This window comes from Maylandia zebra, linkage group LG7 (genome assembly GCF_041146795.1).
Source record: "Maylandia zebra isolate NMK-2024a linkage group LG7, Mzebra_GT3a, whole genome shotgun sequence".
NCBI classification, from domain to species: Eukaryota; Metazoa; Chordata; class Actinopteri; order Cichliformes; family Cichlidae; genus Maylandia; species Maylandia zebra.
Window position 1 is genome coordinate 58,844,298 of NC_135173.1, and position 22,176 is coordinate 58,866,473.

Here is a 22,176-nt window from a genome sequence, read left to right on the forward strand (position 1 = left end):
AACCGCCAGAACACCAGTATCACTGACACTGTGCCCAGTGAAGCAAGTTTTACATCACTGTGGACTAACTGAAATCATAGTAGAACAGTGATATCAAATGATTGCTCACAGCCAGAGACACTACCTTTAAATAAGAAGACATCTCAGCTTATGGGACTACCAGAGCAGACTTGAGAAAAGCTAAAAGAAATTAAATAAAAATAAAAATAACTACATGCTAGGATTGGAGAGGACTTTTGTAGTACTGGCAGCAGACAGCAGATGTGGCAGGGCACTCAGTCCATCACAGATCATACCAATAAAATGTAACATGTACAAACCAACAACTTTGTCAGCATCCTAGATTACCTTAACTTACCTTAATTGTACAATTTGATAGCTGCAATAGCCCAATATTTCGGGTCCTCTTTTCTATTGACTCATCAGGAATGATGGTTTCTCCATTGAATCAACAGAAGGAGTAGCTTCTCCTAATGGTGTACATGGATACCCACTACAGTCCTGTGCTGACCAACTGGCAGAGGTACTCACACATCTTTATCTGGAAATCTTGAGAGATGAAGACAAAACTGCCCACCATTCCTCGTCTCGTGTATGTAAAAAAAACAACAACCCCCCCCCCCAAAAAAGTTCTTACCCCAACCTTTTCAAAATGCTTTAAATGACTGATACCCACTCTCATCAAGGAATCCATCCCAGCTGATCTAGATCAAAACCAGATTGTCTACTGAGCAAAAAGATCAACTAAAGAGTCTGTGTGGCTCTTACACACAGCCCTTACTCATAGAGACAAACACAACATTTAAGTCAAACTTAAGACAAACTTCTCAAACTAGTGCCCCCTCAATATGTAACTGTATATTATATTTTCTCATCAACCACCCTCAAAATGTTAAGATAGGGACAAGCACACCATCTTCACTTTGAGCACTGAAGTTCCCCAAAGCTGTGTGCTGAGCCCCTTCCTGTATTGTCTGTATGCACATGACTGTATAACCATCTGTGTATGTTGTTACGTTTCGGTGTTGTCAGTGTTTTGTTTTTTGCGTGACTGTCATGTATTTCCTGCTTTACTTTGAAAGTCTGTGTCATCTTAGTGTGTTCAGTTTACGTTTCCTTGTCTCGTCAGGTCTAATTTGCCCCAGCTGTGTTTCCCTCCTGTGGTCCATTCCCTGATTGCTCCTTCTATGTATTTAAGCCTTGTGTTTCAGTATGTCATGGTCGCGATCTCCCCCCGTGTTGTAAATAAATAGTTTGTTGTAAATAGCTGTAAATGGGTTTTGTCAATACTTTCGTTTTGAGACACTTCCGTTTTGGGAATTTGGTGGAGAGCCTTAGTGGGGTTTTTTTTTGTCGTGTGTTTTTTCCTTATTTTTATTTTCCTGCGTTGCACGCCGGTTGCCTAGGCTGGGGTGTAACAATGTGTGCCAATCTAAAGACAGTTTTAACATGCAATATCCTTATATCTGATCTTATTGTTTATGTATGTATATACAGTGGGGTAAAAAAGTATTTAGTCAGCCACCGATTGTGCAAGTTCCCCCACTTAAAATGATGACAGAGGTCAGTAATTTGCACCAGAGGTACACTTCAACTGTGAGAGACAGAATGTGAAAAAAAATCCATGAATTCACATGGTAGGATTTGTAAAGAATTTATTCGTAAATTAGGGTGGAAAATAAGTATTTGGTCACCTCAAGCAAGGAAAATCTCTGGCTCTCACAGACCTGTAACGTCTTCTGTAAGAAGCTTTTCTGTCCCCCACTCGTTACCTGTATGAATGGCACCTGTTTGAACTCATCATCTGTATAAAAGACACCTGTCCACAGCCTCAAACAGTCAGACTCCAAACTCCGCCATGGCCAAGACCAAAGAGCTTTCGAAGGACACCAGGAAAAGTATTGTAGACCTGCACCAGACTGGGAAGAGTGAATCTACAATAGGCAAGCAGCTTGGTGTGAAAAAATCAACTGTGGGAGCAATCATCAGAAAATGGAAGACATACAAGACCACTGATAATCTCCCTCGATCTGGGGCTCCACGCAAGATCTCATCCCGTGGGGTCAAAATGATCATGAGAACGGTGAGCAAAGATCCCAGAACCACACGGGGGGACCTGGTGAATGACCTGCAGAGAGCTGGGACCAAAGTAACAAAGGTCACCATCAGTAACACACTACAACGGCAGGGAATCAAATCCCGCAGTGCCAGACGTGTTCCGCTGCTGAAGCCAGTGCATGTCCAGGCCCGTCTGAAGTTTGCCAGAGAGCACATGGATGATACAGCAGAGGATTGGGAGAATGTCATGTGGTCAGATGAAACCAAAGTAGAACTTTTTGGTATAAACTCAACTCGTCGTGTTTGGAGGAAGACGAATACTGAGTTGCATCCCAAGAACACCATACCTACTGTGAAGCATGGGGGTGGAAACATCATGCTATGGGGCTGTTTTTCTGCCAAGGGGACAGGACGACTGATCCGTGTTAAGGACAGAATGAATGGGGCCATGTATCGTGAGATTTTGAGCCAAAACCTCCTTCCATCAGTGAGAACTTTGAAGATGAAACGAGGCTGGGTCTTCCAACATGACAATGATCCAAAACACACCGCCCGGGCAATAAAGGAGTGGCTCCGTAAGAAGCATTTGAAAGTACTGGAGTGGCCTAGCCAGTCTCCAGACCTCAACCCTATAGAAAATCTGTGGCGGGAGTTGAAAGTCCGTGTTGCTCGGCGACAGCCCCAAAACATCACTGCTCTCGAGAAGATCTGCATGGAGGAATGGGCCAAAATACCAGCTACTGTGTGTGCAAACCTGGTAAAGACCTATGGTAAACGTTTGACCTCTGTTATTGCCAACAAAGGTTATGTTACAAAGTATTGAGTTGTATTTTTGTTATTGACCAAATACTTATTTTCCACCCTAATTTACGAATAAATTCTTTACAAATCCTACCATGTGGATTCATGGATTTTTTTTTCACATTCTGTCTCTCACAGTTGAAGTGTACCTCTGGTGCAAATTACTGACCTCTGTCATCATTTTAGGTGGGGGAACTTGCGCAATCGGTGGCTGACTAAATACTTTTTTGCCCAACTGTATAGATGGGCCAGATATTAATAATAACTAATGATTAAGATATAATAACTTCCATCATTAGCTGAAGGCTCTGCCTCCCATTCTACGTTTTAAATACTCTATGAGATTGCTTATTTAGCTAACTTCATCTTATTAGCAAATGTTCTCCAGGCTATGTTGATGATACTCTTTAGCTTTAATCTGTATGCTATTGTTGATTTCAGAATTATGTTGTTTATATTTTGTAAGTTCAGTTAATTGATGGCCTAACAGAGATTTAGAAGAGAGACACCTAATGTTTAAAAATCCACATTTCACTGTTTGACTCTTTGGTGCAGTTTTAGATACTACATTGTTCTTTTTTAAAATTGGTTTTGCTGAATTTCGAATGTTTTTTTGGTGGTCTGGGGGCAGACAGTCTCTTACAGGATGGAGTTTTGGGGAGATAAGGGGAGGAAAGGAGCTGCAAAGGGGTGTGTAAGATTAAAACTCTTACACTCAGCCAGCCAGCAATGTATAGAGTCTGACATTGTTTTGGAAAAGTTATACAGCAGTAATTTTAGTGTCCTCCAATTCATGTTACCTGTTGTCAGTACTGTTGACATGAATTACAGTTTTAAGGTATTTACATTAATCCTTAGCCAGCAGTTTCAGGTTTCACTCAATGTTGGACAGTTCACTAGACAAATAATGGACACTATGGTTGCTGTTGTTTTACATGTCTCAAAAAAGTTTATCCAATAACTGCAGCATGTTCCTTGGCAGGTGTGTCGCTGAGTGGGGAAAAACAATTATAGACATGAATGGGTTGGTGGTCCCAAGAAATTTCTAGAAATAGTAGATCAAATGGAAGATTAAAGTAACTAAATATATTAATAATATCTTAATTAAGTATAACACAATTCGTGACACCGTTAAGACAAAAATCAGATGCTTTGGCACTCAAATCGACATTAAAGTGAACATACTACCACAACTGCTCTATCTTTTTCAGTCTATTCACCATACAATCTCTGACACACAATTTAAATTCTGCAATAAAGGTATTTTGAGATTTTTATGTGCAAAAGACAGAGGGTCCATTATATCCAGGCAGAAGGGAGGATTAGGCTTTCCTAATTCAACGTGGTATATTTATGCAATATTAAAATATTGACATAGCCCTTGATCATAATTCAAACCAAGATCTAATGATAGTGGATTCAGATAGTAGTGGGACAAGGGCATTACAGCAGTCTGCACGTTAAGTCATAGAGGATACTTTTAAAGGTTTGCAGAGCTACAGGAATGTGGACTGGAGTACAAGGTTTTCTTCAGATACTTACAAATGAGTAAATACTATGCTAAAAAGATCAAACTACCGATATCCAGGCAGGTTAATGTATTAACTGACATTTTGACTTACAAGAAGAAGGTTATAAAAATAATATTTATCAGAATTTGAGGAAACAAGATGGAGCCATGTTGGAGGTAGTGTGGAAGTTTGGACACCAATCACTCGCACATATTTTCGTCATGCCCCCCCAAAAATCTAATATCAATCTGATACTGTGGAAAAAAACTGCAATACGAGCTCCCCAATACTATTGAGGTCTTTTATTTGTGTCTTGAGAATGGACTTTAGACACATCCATCCATCCATTCAGCCATATCATGGGGATGATGATCTAAGAAGAGAGATCGTAACTCCCAAACCCAGACAGAGCTAAAAAATTCATATTTTTAAATTGATTTTTTAGAATTAAATTATAATTTTAATAATTAAAATGATTTTGAACTCTGACTAATTATTCCTATTATTTAATGCATTATTACCCTTCTTCTACAATTAATTAGTATGTTGTAATTTGTCTTATTTACAGAATAACCATGCAAAAAAAGTAACTCCTCAAGTGTGGCCTCAAGGCTGGCATTATCCACAGTCACTCTGTTAAAGTAGAAGGGTGTTACCATTTCCAGTTCTGGTTAAGGTGCCTTCTGCCCTCAATCCAAACATTAGACACTAACTGCGTTTGATCTTTCCAGATTACAGTGACTCCAGAGGAGTGTTAGCCACCTGTAGGCTGGATGTGCTCCAGAATGCTGTAAGGATTCAAGATTAGCTTCAAGTCTTCTTGATGTAAGATGGAGTATAGGATAAACATAGTAATTAAGTGACATAGACATGTTGCAATAAATCTTATCAAATTACACATCGTAGGGGGACATCGCCCTTTCACTGACTCCCCCAACCCACTTGCACACAAACTCTTGCCCACAAACACTCGGATTGTGTTGGACATTGCTGTTTATATAAGATTGTATTGTGTTGTATATAAGACTTTTATTTTATTTTTATCTTTTTATCTTTATGTTGTTTAGTGTACCCTGCGGGTCGTGGGACCATTGCACTTTCAAATTCCTGTGTATGATCTGTAAATATGGTTTTTAATAATAAAGCTGACTTTGACTTTGACATGAACAGTAAGTATTTTAAAAAATGTATTGCATTATCTTTTCTCTGTACCACTACATCAAGGAGAGGTGAAATAGCCAATAATACTAAATGTCTGTCTTTTTTTAAAATTTGTATCTCATACAGTGCATATGTATTTTGGTATATTTGAATATAATATAGCAACGCTTCTATATCCTTTTGTTTCTTATGCAGAAAAATTGCTGTGATGTAGTCCCTACTAACAAATAAAGAAGCAGTTGGATAAATATAGAAATAAATAAGTAGCTACATTAAAAGCTACTTTTAGCTGCTCCTATCACAGATTGTCACAGCTGGTAGCTCTACTTATTTGATTTGGGAGATTTATTACGCCTGGATATCCATTCTGAAAGAAAGTCCAAAGGATTTGCATCTCTTCCCAGGCTCATGGCTATATTAAGCAGCATAGCTATTTGACGCTTAATATAAGGACTTTGCTAAGTCCTTAGTTAACGGGTAATAAAATTTATAAATATTTACAATATGGTTTATTTTTAAATAAGTGAACAGAGAGTGTTGAATTTTAGAATTAGAAACAGATTTAGAATTCATTTGTAGGATATTCTTGAAGGGAAACTTCTAATTTAACAATATTAATAAGTTCAACTAATTTACTTAGTATTTCATTATTAAACATTTACTTATCCATTGTGTGTTGCTTTATAGGATAACATATAAACACACAAAACATTTAACATATGTTTATTTTTTCAGTTCTTATTAACATATTAATTTTTATTAAGCACCTTATAAAGACTTAAAAGGGCTTTTTAATTTAACACGTATTATAGTGTTATTATATGTTGCGCCTGAAAAGGTTGAACAATTGGAAGGTTGGTCATTTGAATCTTTGGCTATTCCATAACTAAAATAACCTTGGGGAAGACTGAAAACAGAGTAATCAAAGTCTGAATGTGTGTGTGTGACCATTAGATAGAAAGCACTTAGATACGCGAAGCTTGTATGAATTTATGTGTGAATGGGACATGTTGTACAAAGTACTTTGAGTGCTTAAGTACAGTAGAAAAATTACTGTATAAGAAAGCACCCATTTACCTTTCCCTGGCCTTTTCAGTTTATTTTTTATTCGTTTTTATTAGTTGACTCTGTGTTGTTTTATGTTGTTTTTTAATATGGGGCTGTTTTAATTGTCATTTTATGTATTATGTGTTTTATTTTTTGCTGTTTTGTTTTATTCTATTGTTCTTAACTAATTTACTGTACAGCACTCTGATCCTGTGCTGGCTATTTTAAAGTGCTTTATAAATAAAGTTGGATTGGATTACTAACCTTTTCATATTTTACACATTTTCTCACTCATTTGATGTATACCTGAGATTAATTAGACAGCGTTACTGTCCCTCTCTTTCACCAGAAGGCCTCCAGAGCCTTTCCATGTTGTAATCCCTCTGGCCTCTTTGGGTCAATCCCCTTGCTCTTGTAATCTCCAGGTGGCGAAGAGCTTATAGCTTACAGCTTCAACCTCTAGCTTGTTTCCACTCAAGTAACCTACCAAAGTTGAGATTTGCCACCATAGGTTGTGTTACAATTGCAGTAAAACAAAGAAACGATCCATAATGTTTCATACTAATTTAGAAAACCAGTAGCACTTTACAATACAGCTCATTAGTAATATGGTAATAGTTGGAGCGGACCTTTCTACTCTCCCAGAGTACTCAAAGCACTCTATACAACATTCACTTTCCTCTAAACTAAACTGAGTGCTTCCTAGCTACATTCACGCTGAAATGGATGTATTGGAGAGCAACTTGGGGTCAGTATCTTGCCCAAGGATACTTGGCATACTGACTGGAGGAGCCAGGGATCGAACACCAACCTTTTGATCAGTAGGTGACCTGCTCTACCTGCTGAGCTAGTCACCCTTTTGGTCTGACGTGTCACAGATGCATGAGTGCGGGCTTAGTGGTTGCTAGGAGAACGACACGTCTGACTGCATTGTGCCAAGAGAAGTTTTGGTTTTTTTTTTTCTAACCGGTTCTGTTCGGCAGTTTTAGTCAGCAGAATCATGGTCTGAATGCTTTTTTGCCCCAAACAGATTTTCTTTTGCCAAGATGAGCTCTGTAGAGGCTCCTCTTGTCACTCTTTTTATTTTATTTTATTATCTGAGTGGAGCCGCTGCTGAAAAGAGGTGAGGGCCATTTTGATGAAAGAGAAGAGATAATAACATAAAGATAAAAGGACGTGGAACAGAAAAAGAAAATGAGACAGAAAGAGAGAAAAAGGGCGTGGAGAAGTGAAAAGTTGCTGCATCTTTAACAAAACAGAGGTGGTTACACAAACAGACATACATATGTGTATGTGTGTGTGAGTGTGTGTGTGAGTGAGAGAAAAAGAATATGAGTGTCTCTGTATGAGCGCTTGTCATAAAAAGTACTTGATAATGAGAGTGAGAGACTCCAACAATGCCCCCCAGGAGCCAGAGGTGGACAGAGAAATACCAAGGAGACCCAGGCTGTCGCAGCACGGTGGCACGGTGGTTAGCACTGTTGCCACACAGCAAGAAGGTCCTGAGTTCAATTCCAACATCACGCTGGGGTCTTTCTGTGTGGAGTTTGCATGTTCTCCCCGTGTTTGCATGGGTTCTCTCCAGGTACTCTGGCTTCCTCCCACCGTCCAAAGACATGCAACTTGTGGGGATAGGTTAATTGGATAATCCAAATTGTCACTAGGTGTGAATGGTTGTCTGTCCCTATGTGTTGGCTCTGCGACAGACTGGCAACCTGTCCAGGGTGTACCCTGCCTTTCGCCCTATGACAGCTGGGATAGGCTCCAGCGACCCTGAAAAGGATAAGCGAATGGATGGATGGATGGACCCAGGCTGTCCACAATGACCAGTGGCGAGCAGCAGGGAGAAGAACACACCAAAACTAGCAATGACCTTGATACGCAGTGAGCCTAGCACCAAACCACTAGCCAACTGAGGCCCCAGATATAGTACAGGAAATGGGTGCAGGAAGTCTTGCCTCCTCCCCATCTGGCTTGTCAGTAGAGATAGGAATTGCAATTTGGATTCCATTACTGATATTTGATTCCTTATCAATTCTCCCATTGGTTCTTATTGAATTCCCATTGGCTCCGCTTTGAAAGTCACCACCATGGGCAAGCAGCATATCAAGGATATCACATTAATTGCATTAAAGCAAATTAATTGTATAGTGTGTGGTCAAATGTTTATGTATATTGTCATCAATGTTGAGGTTGTTACTCAAACAAAGCATTGTATTACACATATTACACAGAAAACGTTTTCTAAAAGTAATGCAGGGGATTGCACTCCTTGCTGTCACCACTGGTCGCCACTGCCCCTCTCCTCCCTTGGGATTTGACAGGGCATTTTGGCATGGTTGCTGGCCTGCACCCTTAGGGTTTGTATTTTGAAGTGCCTTGGGATTCTTCGTTGTTTGGTGGGGACTCCACGAGGTTCTGGGGTCTGTGGCCATGTCCTCGACTTTTGCTTGGGGAGCTGGCCTCAACTGCATGCTGCCTCTGATCCCAGCTTTTGGAGCTGTGTCCAGTGCCCATTTCTCTGCTTTCTTCTTATCTTTCACGAATCTGGCCTTTAAGTGCTCTAGCATGTTATCCACTAGACATATGAATAATAAAATAATGTAAATAAATAAAACAAAAACATTAGCAAAAGGAACTTAGAGAGAGGTCCTTCTCTTGGCAAAGCAAATATGTCTGTCACTAGAAAGCATTCAGATCCTAATTCTGCTTGTTACAACTGCTGGACACATTTTAAAAAAAGAAAAAGTAATGCAGTGCGTTACTTAATTATTCCCAGGCGAAGGTCATTCGTTACAGTGCTTACTACAAACGTTTCTCTGTAAAATGGACTGTCTCATAATTACCATTTAACTACATAAACCTATAGGCCACAGTCCCACACACCAGCACAATCCCTATTCTAATATGATCACACCTATGATCTTTCTCTTTGATTTATGTATCAACACAAAGCTGATAGCAAAAACCAAAGTCTGTCCTGGACACAGTTTAATCTTTACCATTGTCCTGTGAAGGTTCTCAGTCATCCAGGTCATCGTAGTCTAAGGAGCTTGGAAAGAAAAGCGTCTGGACTTCTTACTTAAAGAAGTCCAGACGCTTTTCTTTCCAAGCTCCTTGGTCTTTACCATTGTTCTCTTGTCCTTTCGTACAATAAAAATAAAAGTAATGTCCATGCTGTGGATGCTACTATTTTTCTCTTTACGGACATGCACTATAATCAACTGACTGTAGCACAAAGCGGAATTAATAAGCAGAATTGGCAGCCAAGCAGGCTAATAATTCCAAGGAATTGAACCAGTTTTCTACTAAATTTCCATCCCTACTTGTCAGACTTAAAGGTGACCCTTTGGGTGCATACAAGACATTTTGGAAAATTTCATATTTCCAGTTTTTTGGGAATAGCTTGACACATCCTATTCAAACAGGACTGTGCACCAGCGTGCAAAGTAAGGTCCATAAGGACATGGATGAGCGAGTTTGGTGTGAAAGCACTTGGCTGGCCTGGACAGAGTCTTGATCTCAACCGATAGAACATGTTTGGGATGAATTCGAGCGGAGGCTTTTATCCAGTATTGGTGTCTGACCTCTTAATTGTGTTTTTGGAATAATGGTTGAAAATTCCAATTAATAAACTCCTAAATTTATGGAAAGCCTTTCCAAAAGAGTTGACGCAATAATAGCTGCAAATGCATTCAGACAGACAAGTGAATACTGACTCTTTAACATGTCCACTTTTTATGATAACCCACAGAACACACACACACACACACACACACACACACACACACACACACACACACACACACACACACACACACACACACACAAGGTTGATGCTTATTGTGCAGATAGCTGGACCTGTCGGACGTGATGCAGAGGAAAAGGTCAAAAATTCAACAAAGCTGAAAATGCCCAGTGTACATTAAAGAAAAGTTGCTGGGTCGCTCCTCCTTTGCATACAGAGCTCTTTAGCTGTCAAACTCCCTATGGCACAAATATAAGCAATCACAAACAATTTTCTCTTCCTGGACACACACACTATTTTGTCTCCATTTTCTGTGAGACAACTCTGATTATTAATTAACTACTAATGACAAAATAAAAATGACAACTTAACCTACAGCAACTTTAGTAACTGCTCATATTTATTTAGACTTCCTCTCTCCTATTGAGTTCTCTGAGCTAGCTTCTATATTTGTTTAGTTAAAAACATCAATATGTCAGTTTTATCCAATCTTGACTAAAGGCATTTGACTACATTTCTGCCTGATGACGCGAGAGCAAACAGGTTAATATATAGGTCCAAATCACAACAACAGTTGCCTTGAGGTACTTTAAATTGTAAGGTAAAGACCCTACAATAATACAAAGAAACAGAGAAAAACCCAACAATCATATGATCCCATATGAGCAACAGTGGGATAGGAAAAATCCTCTGTTCACAAGAAGAAACCTCCAGCATAACCAGGTTTAGGGAGGGGCAACCACCTGCACCAACTGACTGGGGTTAGGGGAGTAACACAGGACAAGACTTGCTGTGCTAGAGGGCCAGAGATGAATAATAATTAATAACTGAATGCATCGTTACTATGGTAGGATTTAAGGTCACCTGATCCAGCCCTAACTTTAAGCTTGATTATAACAGAAAGTTTTAAGCCTAATTTTTTAAAAGTAGAGAGGGTGTTTGTCTGGAAGCTGGTTCCACAGAAGAGGGGTCTGAAGGCTAAAGGCTCTGCCTCCCACTCTTATTTTGTCTGAGAGCAATGTGTTCTTATGGAGTGATATGGGTCTCATGGGTCTCATTATTGAAGACCTTTTATGTGAGAAGCAGGATTTTAAGTGATTTTAAGTGATACTGGATTTGACAGGGAACCAATGAAGGCAAGGCAATATAGGAGAAATATGTTCTCTCTTTTTTAGTTCCTATCAATACTCTTGCTGCAGTATTTTAGGTCAACTGAATGCTTTTCATGGAGTTTTTAGGACAATAACGGAAAATAACGAATTACAGAAGTCCAGGATAGAGGTAATACACACATGAACCAGTTTTTCAGCATCATGCTGACAAAGTGTGTTTCAGTTTGTCACAGTGTTACTGCATGCCAAAGTAATGCCATTCAGAGTCAGCATCTGGTTAGATACCATATTTCTTAGATTTTAAGGAGTACAGTAACCTCAGTTTTATATGAGTCACTTGCCTGTCCTGGTTTCATGGATAGGCAAAGTTGCGTGTCATCTGCATAGCAGTGAAAATGTATGCAATGCCTTCAAATGCTACTGCTTAAGGGAAGCATGTGTGGAAGTATGAGGAACTCAATAATTAATCTGGCAGTAGCTCAGGTGGTACAGCGGGTCACCTACTCACTGGAAGGTTGGTGGTTTGATCCCAGGCTCCTCCAGTCTACACGCCAAATATCCTTGGGCAAGATACTAACCCCATGTTGCCCTCCGATGCATCCATCGGAGTGTGAATGCGAGTGAATGTTAGATAGAAGCACTAAAAACCTTAGATAATGCAGATGAATGCACGAGTTGTATAAGGACTTTGAGTGCTCAGTGAGAGTAGAAAAGCTCTACATAACAACCAGTCCATTTACCATTTAATCTTAGTGTGTGAAAAGGATTCTCCATTTAATTGGAGTATATTAGATAGATATAATTCAAACCACTGGAAGCAGTACCTTTAATACACTAAAAAAAGAGCATGTTGGATTTATTTAATTCAACAGTGGACATTGGTTGCACACAATTGTTTTGCTTTGGCAGAAACTTAAATCTGTAATCAACACAACTTATTCATATGCAATAAACCTTTTTTGTTTTGATAAAACGTGATTGAAACATGTTTAGATGAAGTATGTTGAGCTCTTGGAATATTTTAATCCTTCACATTTTTTTTCATTTTATTCCAATACTATTCTATAACTTTTACCTCAGTACTACTTGGTCACTTAAATACTACTTGTTGTCTTCATATTACATAATGTTCAACAAAGTCTAGAGTCTGGTTAACATAAAAATTGAATGGATTTACAATGACCACCATCCTCCTATCTTTATCCGGGTTGCAGAGGGGCTGGGGCATAACCCCAAAATGATAGGTTAAGAGGCAGGGTTTACCCTGGACAGCTCACCAGTCTATCACATAGAGACAAACAACCATTTGCATTCATGGGTAATTTAGAATCACCAATTAACTTAACTGTAATTGCATGACTTTTAACTGTGGGAGGAAACCAGAATAACCAGAAAGAACCCACTGCAAACTAGCCAAGTTGTGGATTTGAAAACTAGGACCTAGGACCACCTTTCCAGAAAGCAACAGCACTATCCACCATGCCACCAATCTAAATAGCGATAGCGTACATGTAGTGTGTGTGTAGTTGTCTGCCTCTTATGACTCCAGTGATTTTCCTGCAGTTTGAAATCTCATGTGATCTTGTGAATTTCATGAATCCCGCAACTAACCACTCTTACTAGATTGTATCATGTCAAATCAACAAGAACAAATTAAGTTGTTGAATTTCTTACAGATCCTACATGATTTAATTACATTCACCATAGAAACATGAAATTATTTTTTTTTCAAATTACAAGTTAGAATTTTGTAAATGTAACAACCACCTAATGTCCTTTTCTCGGTATACTGAAAAAAGTAAAGGTGGCTTCTCGACTTGACTGAGATTGAAGCCTTCCTCAAACCACGATCCAAAGTGCGCAATGAAATCATGTGCAGTGTAGCAAGATTTAACATTGCTATATTACTGACTTACTTCACTCAAACATGATATGAACAATTTAATATACCCTCTCTGCATATCATGTAGTTTCTGCACTATATAATTACACTTAACTTTAAAGCATGAGGCAATTGTGTTGAATACACGCAAGATGCTTACATAAATCCAAGAGATGACCAATCCCTTTTTTTCAGTGTACATACAGCATGCTTTAATCGCTGTAATAAATTATAATGGGCAATAGTATCAAACTGAGCACTGAAGTCTAGCAGGACAAGCAAAGAAAGGAGTCCACTACCAGAGCTACTGCCATCTTGAAGGCCTGTGGTACATAGCCAATTAATAGACATAGGTTGATCATATTTGAGACCGAAACAAATATGATTAATGGTAGGACTTCTTTGAGCAGTCTTGTAGGAATGGAGTCCAAAAAAAACATTGATGGTTTGGAGGAAGTAATTATTGAAGATCAATTTGAGAAAAAATAGTGATTTGCATGTGCATAATGATATATCTGTGAGGTGGTTCTGAGTAATTTTTCTCTAATGGTTAAATTTTTATTTGCGAAGATGTTCATGAAGCCATTACTAGTTAACGTTAAATATTTGCTTTGCTCTGACTTTTTGTCAGCCTGGCTGCAGTGCTGAAGAGAAACCTAGGGTTGCTTTTAATTCCTTCAATCAGTGATAGTCAGATGTTCTAGCTTTATGGAGGAATTTTTACAGAGTAATAAAACTGCTTTTCCAGGCTAAATGATGAGCTTCTAAATTAGTGAGATACCATTTCCTCTCCAACTTACAAGTTATCTGCTTTAAGGTGCATATTTGAGAGTTATATCAGGGAGTCAGGTACTTCTTATTGGAAGCTTTCTTTTTCCGTACAGTATCCAGAGTCGTACAGAGTAAAAATGTAAAATTATTAACAAAATAATCAACCTCTATGGGAGTACCAATCAGGTATCTGCTCTGCACTGTGTTGGCACAAGACAATGAAGATGACAGTGGATGAATTATATCGTTCAATTCAGTTGCAGCACTTTCAGAAAGACATACTGTGATGAAATGTAATCCATTATTGTAAATTTAAATGTTAGGTTTTTGTTCTTTCTTTTTTTTTTGGGGGGGGGGGGGGGGGGGGGGGGTTGTTCGTTTGTTTGTTTTCTTTTAGCAAATACTGTTAAATGTTCAGTTTCTATGTCAGAACATATCTAGAGTGTGATTAAAGTAGTTTCATTCACATTTTGAAAGAAGCCAACTGAGTCTAGTAACAGATTAAATGCCATGTCGAGGCTGTAATTTTTAGCATATACATGGATGTTAAAATCACCCACTATACTTATTTTTGTCTGAGCTGAGCATTTAAACAGATAAACTGACCAAGACCCAGGTGGATGGTAAATGACAACAAATAAAACTCTTTTTTGAGTTTTCCAGCTGGGGAGGACAAGGCTAAGTGTCAGGCTTTCAAAGTAATAAAAATTATACCTGTGTCTGTGGTTGATTAACAAGTTGGAATCAAAGCTTGTTACCACACCTGCTCCTCAGGTTGTGCTTCGAGGATTGTGACAATTTGTACAACTCAGGTGTGTTGATTCATTTAAACTAACAAAATAATCGGGTTTCTGTGAGGCAGAGTAAATTGATTGGTGATCAATTATTAATTCATGTAATATAAGGGCTTAGAAATGACAGACACCTAATGTCTAAAAATCCACATTTTCTCTTTTGTGCAGTTGTGGATACTACTAATACTGTTTTCTTTGCGATTATTGCAATATAGGGAGAACATGCGGCTGAAGACGTCACTCCTGGTGCGATTGGAGAGGAGACCAGAGAAAACTAGAGAGTCCGACATTGTTTTGGCAACGTTAGATACTAATTTAGTGACCTCTGATTTCATATTTCCCTCAAATTTCCTTCTGGTCCTTGCTGGTGTTTCCAGCTTCACATCTCAAAACAGAATCTTTAATTATCAGAGTTTGTTTCCCAGCAGGTGTTTTGCCGAGTGGGGAAAAACAATTAGACACATGAATGAGTTGATGCAGTGTACTGGGGGGCTTCTGTTTAGGACTACACTCTGGACAATCTGCTAACTGGCTACAGGGGTTTTTCGAGGGTGCAAAGCTGGGACTCTAATTTAGAGATCTGGACCTCCAGAGCTGCAAACAGGCTACGTTTATTACAAGTATCATTACTAAAGAAGGCCAAGGAGGAGCTAAACACCTGATACAATGAGCATGAGCAGTGTGAAGTGGATGGGATACTTTACAACAGCAAAGGCTATATGTGGAAACAATGGCTGGAAGATGTCATGGATGGGTGGAAGAATGCCCTGTTTAAGATTTTATAGCATTGCACTTCTGTGGTTTGCCATTCCTGAATCCCATAGTAATATATCTGTTCAGGATACTCTCTAGAGTTTTCCTATTTTCTGTGAAATTGGTGACGATCGGTAGTGGGACTCTGGCTCTCTTCGGTGTTCAGGAAGTGCCTGCATTTGCTGGGCCTTTGTTTTTGTTAAAAGGGAGATTTTAAAAAGCTGAAAACATGGTTTGTGCTTTAAATCTTTGTGACCAAGATGTGACCTTGTTTTTGCCCTCCTTTCATGCACATATAGGTGTGAATGAGCTTCTCTCCAGTCAACTGGTTGCACTGATTAGGAATGCATGACTAAGGAGCACAATCTCTCATTCAGATCCAATCATGTGTAAAATCTGACAGATAGAGCTTACAAAAACTAGAAGCAAATGAGGAATTCTGTCTCTAACAAATCAACTTCTCTATTGAATGATCTAGCCACATATTAACTACTAATATTTAAAAATCTGCTAAATATATTTGTCTGACAACAGCCTAGTAATTAAAGTAATGGTTATGGACATGTCTATGTTTTCTCAATATTCTCACTTATTGTTTTCAGTCCTGTCACTGTTGAGAACACAATATAGCACCTCCCTGAAACTTCTTTTCACTCATGGCATTTCTAGGACCTGCTCCTCTTATTGGTTTGTAAAAGTGAGAATCCTCAGGACTCCTCAGGACCATCAAATAAATAAACAAATAAATGTTGAGAAAAAGAAATATCTTAAAGAATATTTTAAATATATGTATTTTTAAAATAGTTCTCCATTTTTTTTATATCCCTGTGATTACTCTTGCAATGTAATCTGTTACCTTCTCTAAAACAAAAGTGTTAAGTGTGTTTGTACTCACCCCATTTGAACATCATCATTGTCAGCAGCACCGTCTTTAAATTCACATGAACTTTCCCCAACTCCATAGCACAATCACAGACCGGGGTATGTAAAACCACAAGGAAATATCAATTTGTTTTTCAGTAGAAAAAAAAAAAACAAGTGAAGAAGTCCTACAGTAATGGCATGTTGCTGTGCAATGTAAAGGCTCCTCGCTGTGTTGCGGTTGCCCCAATACTCATGCTTGGATACAGACCGAAAGCCCTCCCTGCTTTAGACTGGAGCATAATCAGCCACGTGAAAGAAAACAGGAAAACATGAACTGGATTAGCACCTGCTAATACTGTTTTTCATTCAGAGGCCCTCAAACCGTTTAACTGTCCCACCTAGAAACAGAAAAAAGTAAGAAAATATTATCATCTGTAAATAATTTTTCCTTCAACAAAAGCAAATGGTAAATGGAATGGTTCTTAGAAGCGCTTTAGGGCAAATCTTTGAATTCTGCAACTTTTTGTGAAAAATGTGTAAAACCTGTTCAATTCACTTCAGATAAAGATAAAGAACTTCAAATACTAAAGTGGAAAAGCCAACCATTCCCATTCAGCAGAACTTGGAAACAGTTTGAAGAAAAATAAGGAAGGCTGGCCATCAGCTTCAACCATTTGAGGTGAGGTGACAGTCCACCCAACTGACAGACAGAAGAAATATATGAGAGAAATCCACCACAGCAAAGATAATTCGGAAAGTTCTTAAACATTTATCTATTTTTCTTAAATTTTGTAGTCCCATTTGACTAATGATTCTAGTTTATGCAGCTTTTATCCTTGGTGACTATTGAAATAAAAGTCAAACTCTTCAAAAATAACAGCACAAATAGGAGTCTACAGTTATTTCAAGATGGCTGCCAAGTGGAAAAGCATTCTTGTGCAAGGTCTATGACAAGTTCAATAACATAACAAATAAGGTAAAATTATTACTCTGAAATCAGCAAAAACTGAATGTAGAAGCTTCAAAAACAGAGTTTCGGTATTGTTTTGTAATAGTACATCTCTCAAAGGTACATCTCTTTGAATGTAGCCCTTTTTCTGCATGAGACACCACAATACCCGGGGTTTTTTCAATACATTTGTATCTACACTCAACTCTAAACTAAAGGCAAAAATGCACCCACAATAAATAAAAAAGAGATATATATATACTTGTTTGGTTTTGACAGTGGGTGCATTATATGGATGGATTTTCTAATTTACATCAGTTCCAACATCTACCAGTTACATTTACACCTTAAAGAAATAAACTAACTGTGTATTATGTAAAACTTGTAAAAATAAATAAATAAATGTGGGGGGTTTTTTTTCAAAAAAACAAAACAAAAGAAATAAACCACTGCCTGAGCCTTGGTTGCAAAAACACATTGACAAATTAGCACTCAATGACTTTCAGGCGAGGTCATGTTGGTCTGTATGTGTAGCCTGAATGATGTAAACCATTCAGCCTGCTGCATTGTGTTAACTTGTACAGTCCAGTGAATCCAGGCCAGGGTTTAGTCCCTGGTCGATTAATGTCGTTATCAGCTTTAGTGGCTCCTTTGTAGTGTGGAGCTTAGCAGTCAGACATCCACCAATTAGCCAGTTAGAGACTTGTCACTTCACTTGTTACAGCCTTAATGCCACACTCCACCTTAAACATTGGCTGCCCCCAATACCTTACCCTCTAATGGACAGATTTGGATCAGTGAACTTTATGTCACTAGCACGTGATCTAGATATTGTGTACTGTAACAATGAGTGCACTGGAGGAATGAATAAGATCAGGATTTAAACAACAGACTTGCCTGAAAACAAAACTTTGTTTAAAAAAAAATAATTAAAAATTCAAGCGTGTGCGTTGTTTACATGCACTGCTGAGAAGATTCGTACAGATTTTTAAAGCAATATTTGTAATACTGTAAATGAAGACTCCTTGGTTTCAAGGATACTCAGCAGACTTCATGTTTTTGTTGTAATACCTATTAGGGCTGTTCGATATAACGATATATATCGGATGACGATATAAAAACGTCTATCGTTTCATTTTACGCTATCGTTTGTTTCGTGCTGTCGCAAAATAAACTGTTTACGGCAATATTTTTTCATCGTTTTGATGGTCACTTTAGTGGCTATATCAATTTCTTAAAGTTCTCTCTTTCTCTTATATTTTATATAACCACACTACAGACGGACAAGCGCCTGTTTTTATGCGTTGTGGTTAGCAACAACGACGGTAACAGCATCGCGTGTCCGCTTGTTTATGTTCCACATAAACCTTTCACAATAAAGCTCAAGATCCTGTTGAGACTTTTCAAAATCAAATATGGTGTGGCAGCATCATGCTCTGGGGGTGCTTCTCTTCAGCAGGGACAGGGAAGCTGGTCAGAGTTGATGGGAAGATGGATGGAGCCAAATACAGGGCAATCTTGGAAGAAAACCTCTTGGAGTCTGCAAAAGACTTGAGACTGGGGTGGAGGTTCACCTTCCAGCAGGACAACGACCCTAAACATAAAGCCAGGGCAACAATGGAATGGTTTAAAACAAAACATATCCATGTGTTAGAATGGCCCAGTCAAAGTCCAGAACTAAATCCAATCGAGAATCTGTGGCAAGATCTGAAAACTGCTGTTCACAAACGCTGTCCATCTAATCTGACTGAGCTGGAGCTGTTTTGCAAAGAAGAATGGGCAAAGATTTCAGTCTCTAGATGTGCAAAGTTGGTAGAGACATACCCTAAAAGACTGGCAGCTGTAATTGCAGCAAAAGGTGGTTCTACAAAGTATTGACTGAGGGGTCTGAATAATTACGGACACCCCACTTTTCAGTTATTTATTTGTAAAAAATGTTTGGAATCATGTATGATTTTCGTTCCACTTCTCACGTGTACACCACTTTGTGTTGGTCTTTCACATGGAATTCCAATTAAAATTGATTCATGTTTGTGGCTGTAATGTGGAAATGTGGAAAAGTTAAAGGGGGCCAAATACTTTTGCAAGCCACTGTATAAAAGCTGAATGGTAATCTTTCTACAATAGAAATCAAATATTCTCCAGAAAGTTCTTCCCATATCTGTTGCAGAAGTTCCTATAAATGTGTGGTACTTGCAGGTTGCTTTGCTTTCACTCTTCTGTCTAGTTCATCCCAAACCAGCTCAATGGGGTTTAGAGACTGTGCTGGCCACTGTTTTCAAGCTTTTTTCCTGAGGTAGTTCTGGTATAGCTTTGACTTGTGTTTTGGGTCATAATCTTGCTGTAGGATGAACCATTGACCAACTAGGGACATGTCAGAGGGTATTGCATGGTGCTGCAGAATGCTGCGGTAGCCGTTCAGGGGACCTCTCAACTCTGTACAAGTCACCGACCCTGGATCCAGCAAAACAGCCCTAGACCATCACAATTCCCCCACCAGTAAGGAATATACTTTTTTCTCACATGTCCATCACTCCTACTCTCGTCTGGATTATTTTTTGGTCAGCAGCTCACTGCTGAATGACATTTCAGACACTGAGATTCACCCTATAGCTGTCAGCGATCATGGTCCTGTATCTTTAACACTAATGCACAAGAATAATACTACGCCAAGAAAAAACTGGAGATTTAATATATCACTACTTAAAGATGAAGACTTTATTAAATATTTTAAAAAAGAGTGGACTTCATATTTGGACTATAATGACACTCCCGAAACATCAGCTTCTGTTCTATGGGAAGCAGGGAAAGCTGTGATGAGAGGTAAAATAATTTCTTTCTCATCACATAAAAAGAAAAAAGAAAACAAAAATATTCAGGAATTAGAAAAAAACATCAAATCACTAGAAGAAGCCTACGCGTCCCACCAAGATCAGGAAACATTGAACAAAATACGCAAAACAAAACTAGAATTAAATGAGATAATTGATAAAAAAAAACAAAATTCTTAGTACAAAGACTACGCCTACAAAATTACGAACATGGTAATAAATCTGGTCAATTTCTAGCAAACCAGCTAAAAATAAATAAAGAAAAAACAACTATATGTGCTGTTCAAGATTCATCTGGGAACACATTATATGAACCGATACAAATAAACAACATTTTCAGGGATTTCTATAAAACGTTGTATTCACCACAAATAAACCCATCTAAAAAAGAAATTGATCAGTTTTTGGACAATATAACTCTTCCAAAATTATTGGACACTCAAGCAATGGCACTGGATTCACCACTGACACCAGGTGAACTCCAGGAAGCCCTGATAAGTATGCACAATAATAAGGCTCCAGGTCCAGATGGCTTTCCTGCAGAATTCTACAAAGAATTCTGGTCGATTCTAGCACCAGTTTTCTACAGAACGTTGTTGGAAATTAAAGAAAAGGGCAGACTTCCATCAAATATGAATTCTGCAAACATTAATCTCCTGCTAAAACCAGGCAAAGACCCTGTATATCCCTCAAGCTATCGTCCAATATCCCTTATAAATGTAGACCTTAAAATAATCTGCAAAGCTCTCTCAAAGAGACTGGAGAAAATAACCCCCCTCTTAATTCATCCTGACCAAACTGGTTTCATAAAAGGTAGGCACTCATCAACAAATACACGTAGATTACTTAATTTGATAGACTACTCATACAGTAAAAACCTAGAAACTACAATATTCTCTTTAGACGCAGAAAAAGCATTTGACAGAGTTAACTGGAAATTTCTATTTGCAACTTTACACAAATTTGGTTTTGGATCCTCTTTCATAAACTGGTTAAAAATATTATATAATTCCCCAACAGCTTGTGTTAGAACAAATGACCAGACATCCTCCAGCTTCTGTCTCTTGAGGGGCACCAGGCAGGGATGCCCACTCTCCCCTTCACTATTTGCAATTTTTATTGAACCACTAGCAGCAGCAATTAGACAGAATTCAGTAATTAAGGGCATAAAATGCAAGAACATGGAACATAAAATCAGCCTTTATGCGGATGATGTGTTACTCTTTCTCCAAAATTCACAAACCAATATCTCTGGGGTGATTGAATTGATAAACTCTTTTGCAAGAATATCAGATTACTCAATTAACTGGTCAAAATCTACAGTTCTACCGATTAATTGCTCCTTCCATAATTCCTCTTCTACACCACTGCAATCGGGAAATATAAAATATTTAGGTATTAATGTTTCTCCCAAGCTTGCAGATCTAACTAAATTAAACCATATCCCACTTTTAAAGAAGGTAGAAGATGATCTGGCTAGATGGAAATGTCTACCCATATCACTCATGGGAAGGGTTGCCGCTATAAAAATGATGGTCTTACCAAAAATAAATTATTTATTCTCAATGATCCCAACTAAACCGCCACAAGATTGGTTCAGATCTCTAGATTCATGTATGTCCAAATTCCTTTGGAAAAATAAACCCCCACGTATAAGCTTAAAAACACTACAAAAGACCAAGGATAAAGGAGGACTAGAACTGCCTAACTTTCAGCACTACTTCTTAGCCAACAGGCTTCAGTTTATCTCAGGATGGCTAAAACACACCCTCTTAGATGAACCTTGGCTAGATGTAGAACAAGCACTCTGCAATAATCTAGAGATCTCAGACCTACCATTTATCAGCTCAAACATCCAACGACATGAATGCTTTAAAAGCATCAACATCAGCTC

General features: G+C 38.4%; 1 protein-coding gene across 1 annotated transcript in view; it reads right to left on the reverse strand.

Moving 5' to 3' along the window:
• Window positions 1-16,738, reverse strand: part of crb2a (crumbs cell polarity complex component 2a) — a 48,432-nt gene extending 31,694 nt beyond the window's left edge. The window contains exon 1 of the mRNA XM_004564645.3: window positions 16,534-16,738. Within this exon, the coding sequence (XP_004564702.2) occupies window positions 16,534-16,600 (67 nt within the window). The 5' untranslated portion in view covers window positions 16,601-16,738. The remainder of the gene's footprint in view (window positions 1-16,533) is intronic.
• Between the last annotated feature and the right edge of the window lie 5,438 nt (window positions 16,739-22,176).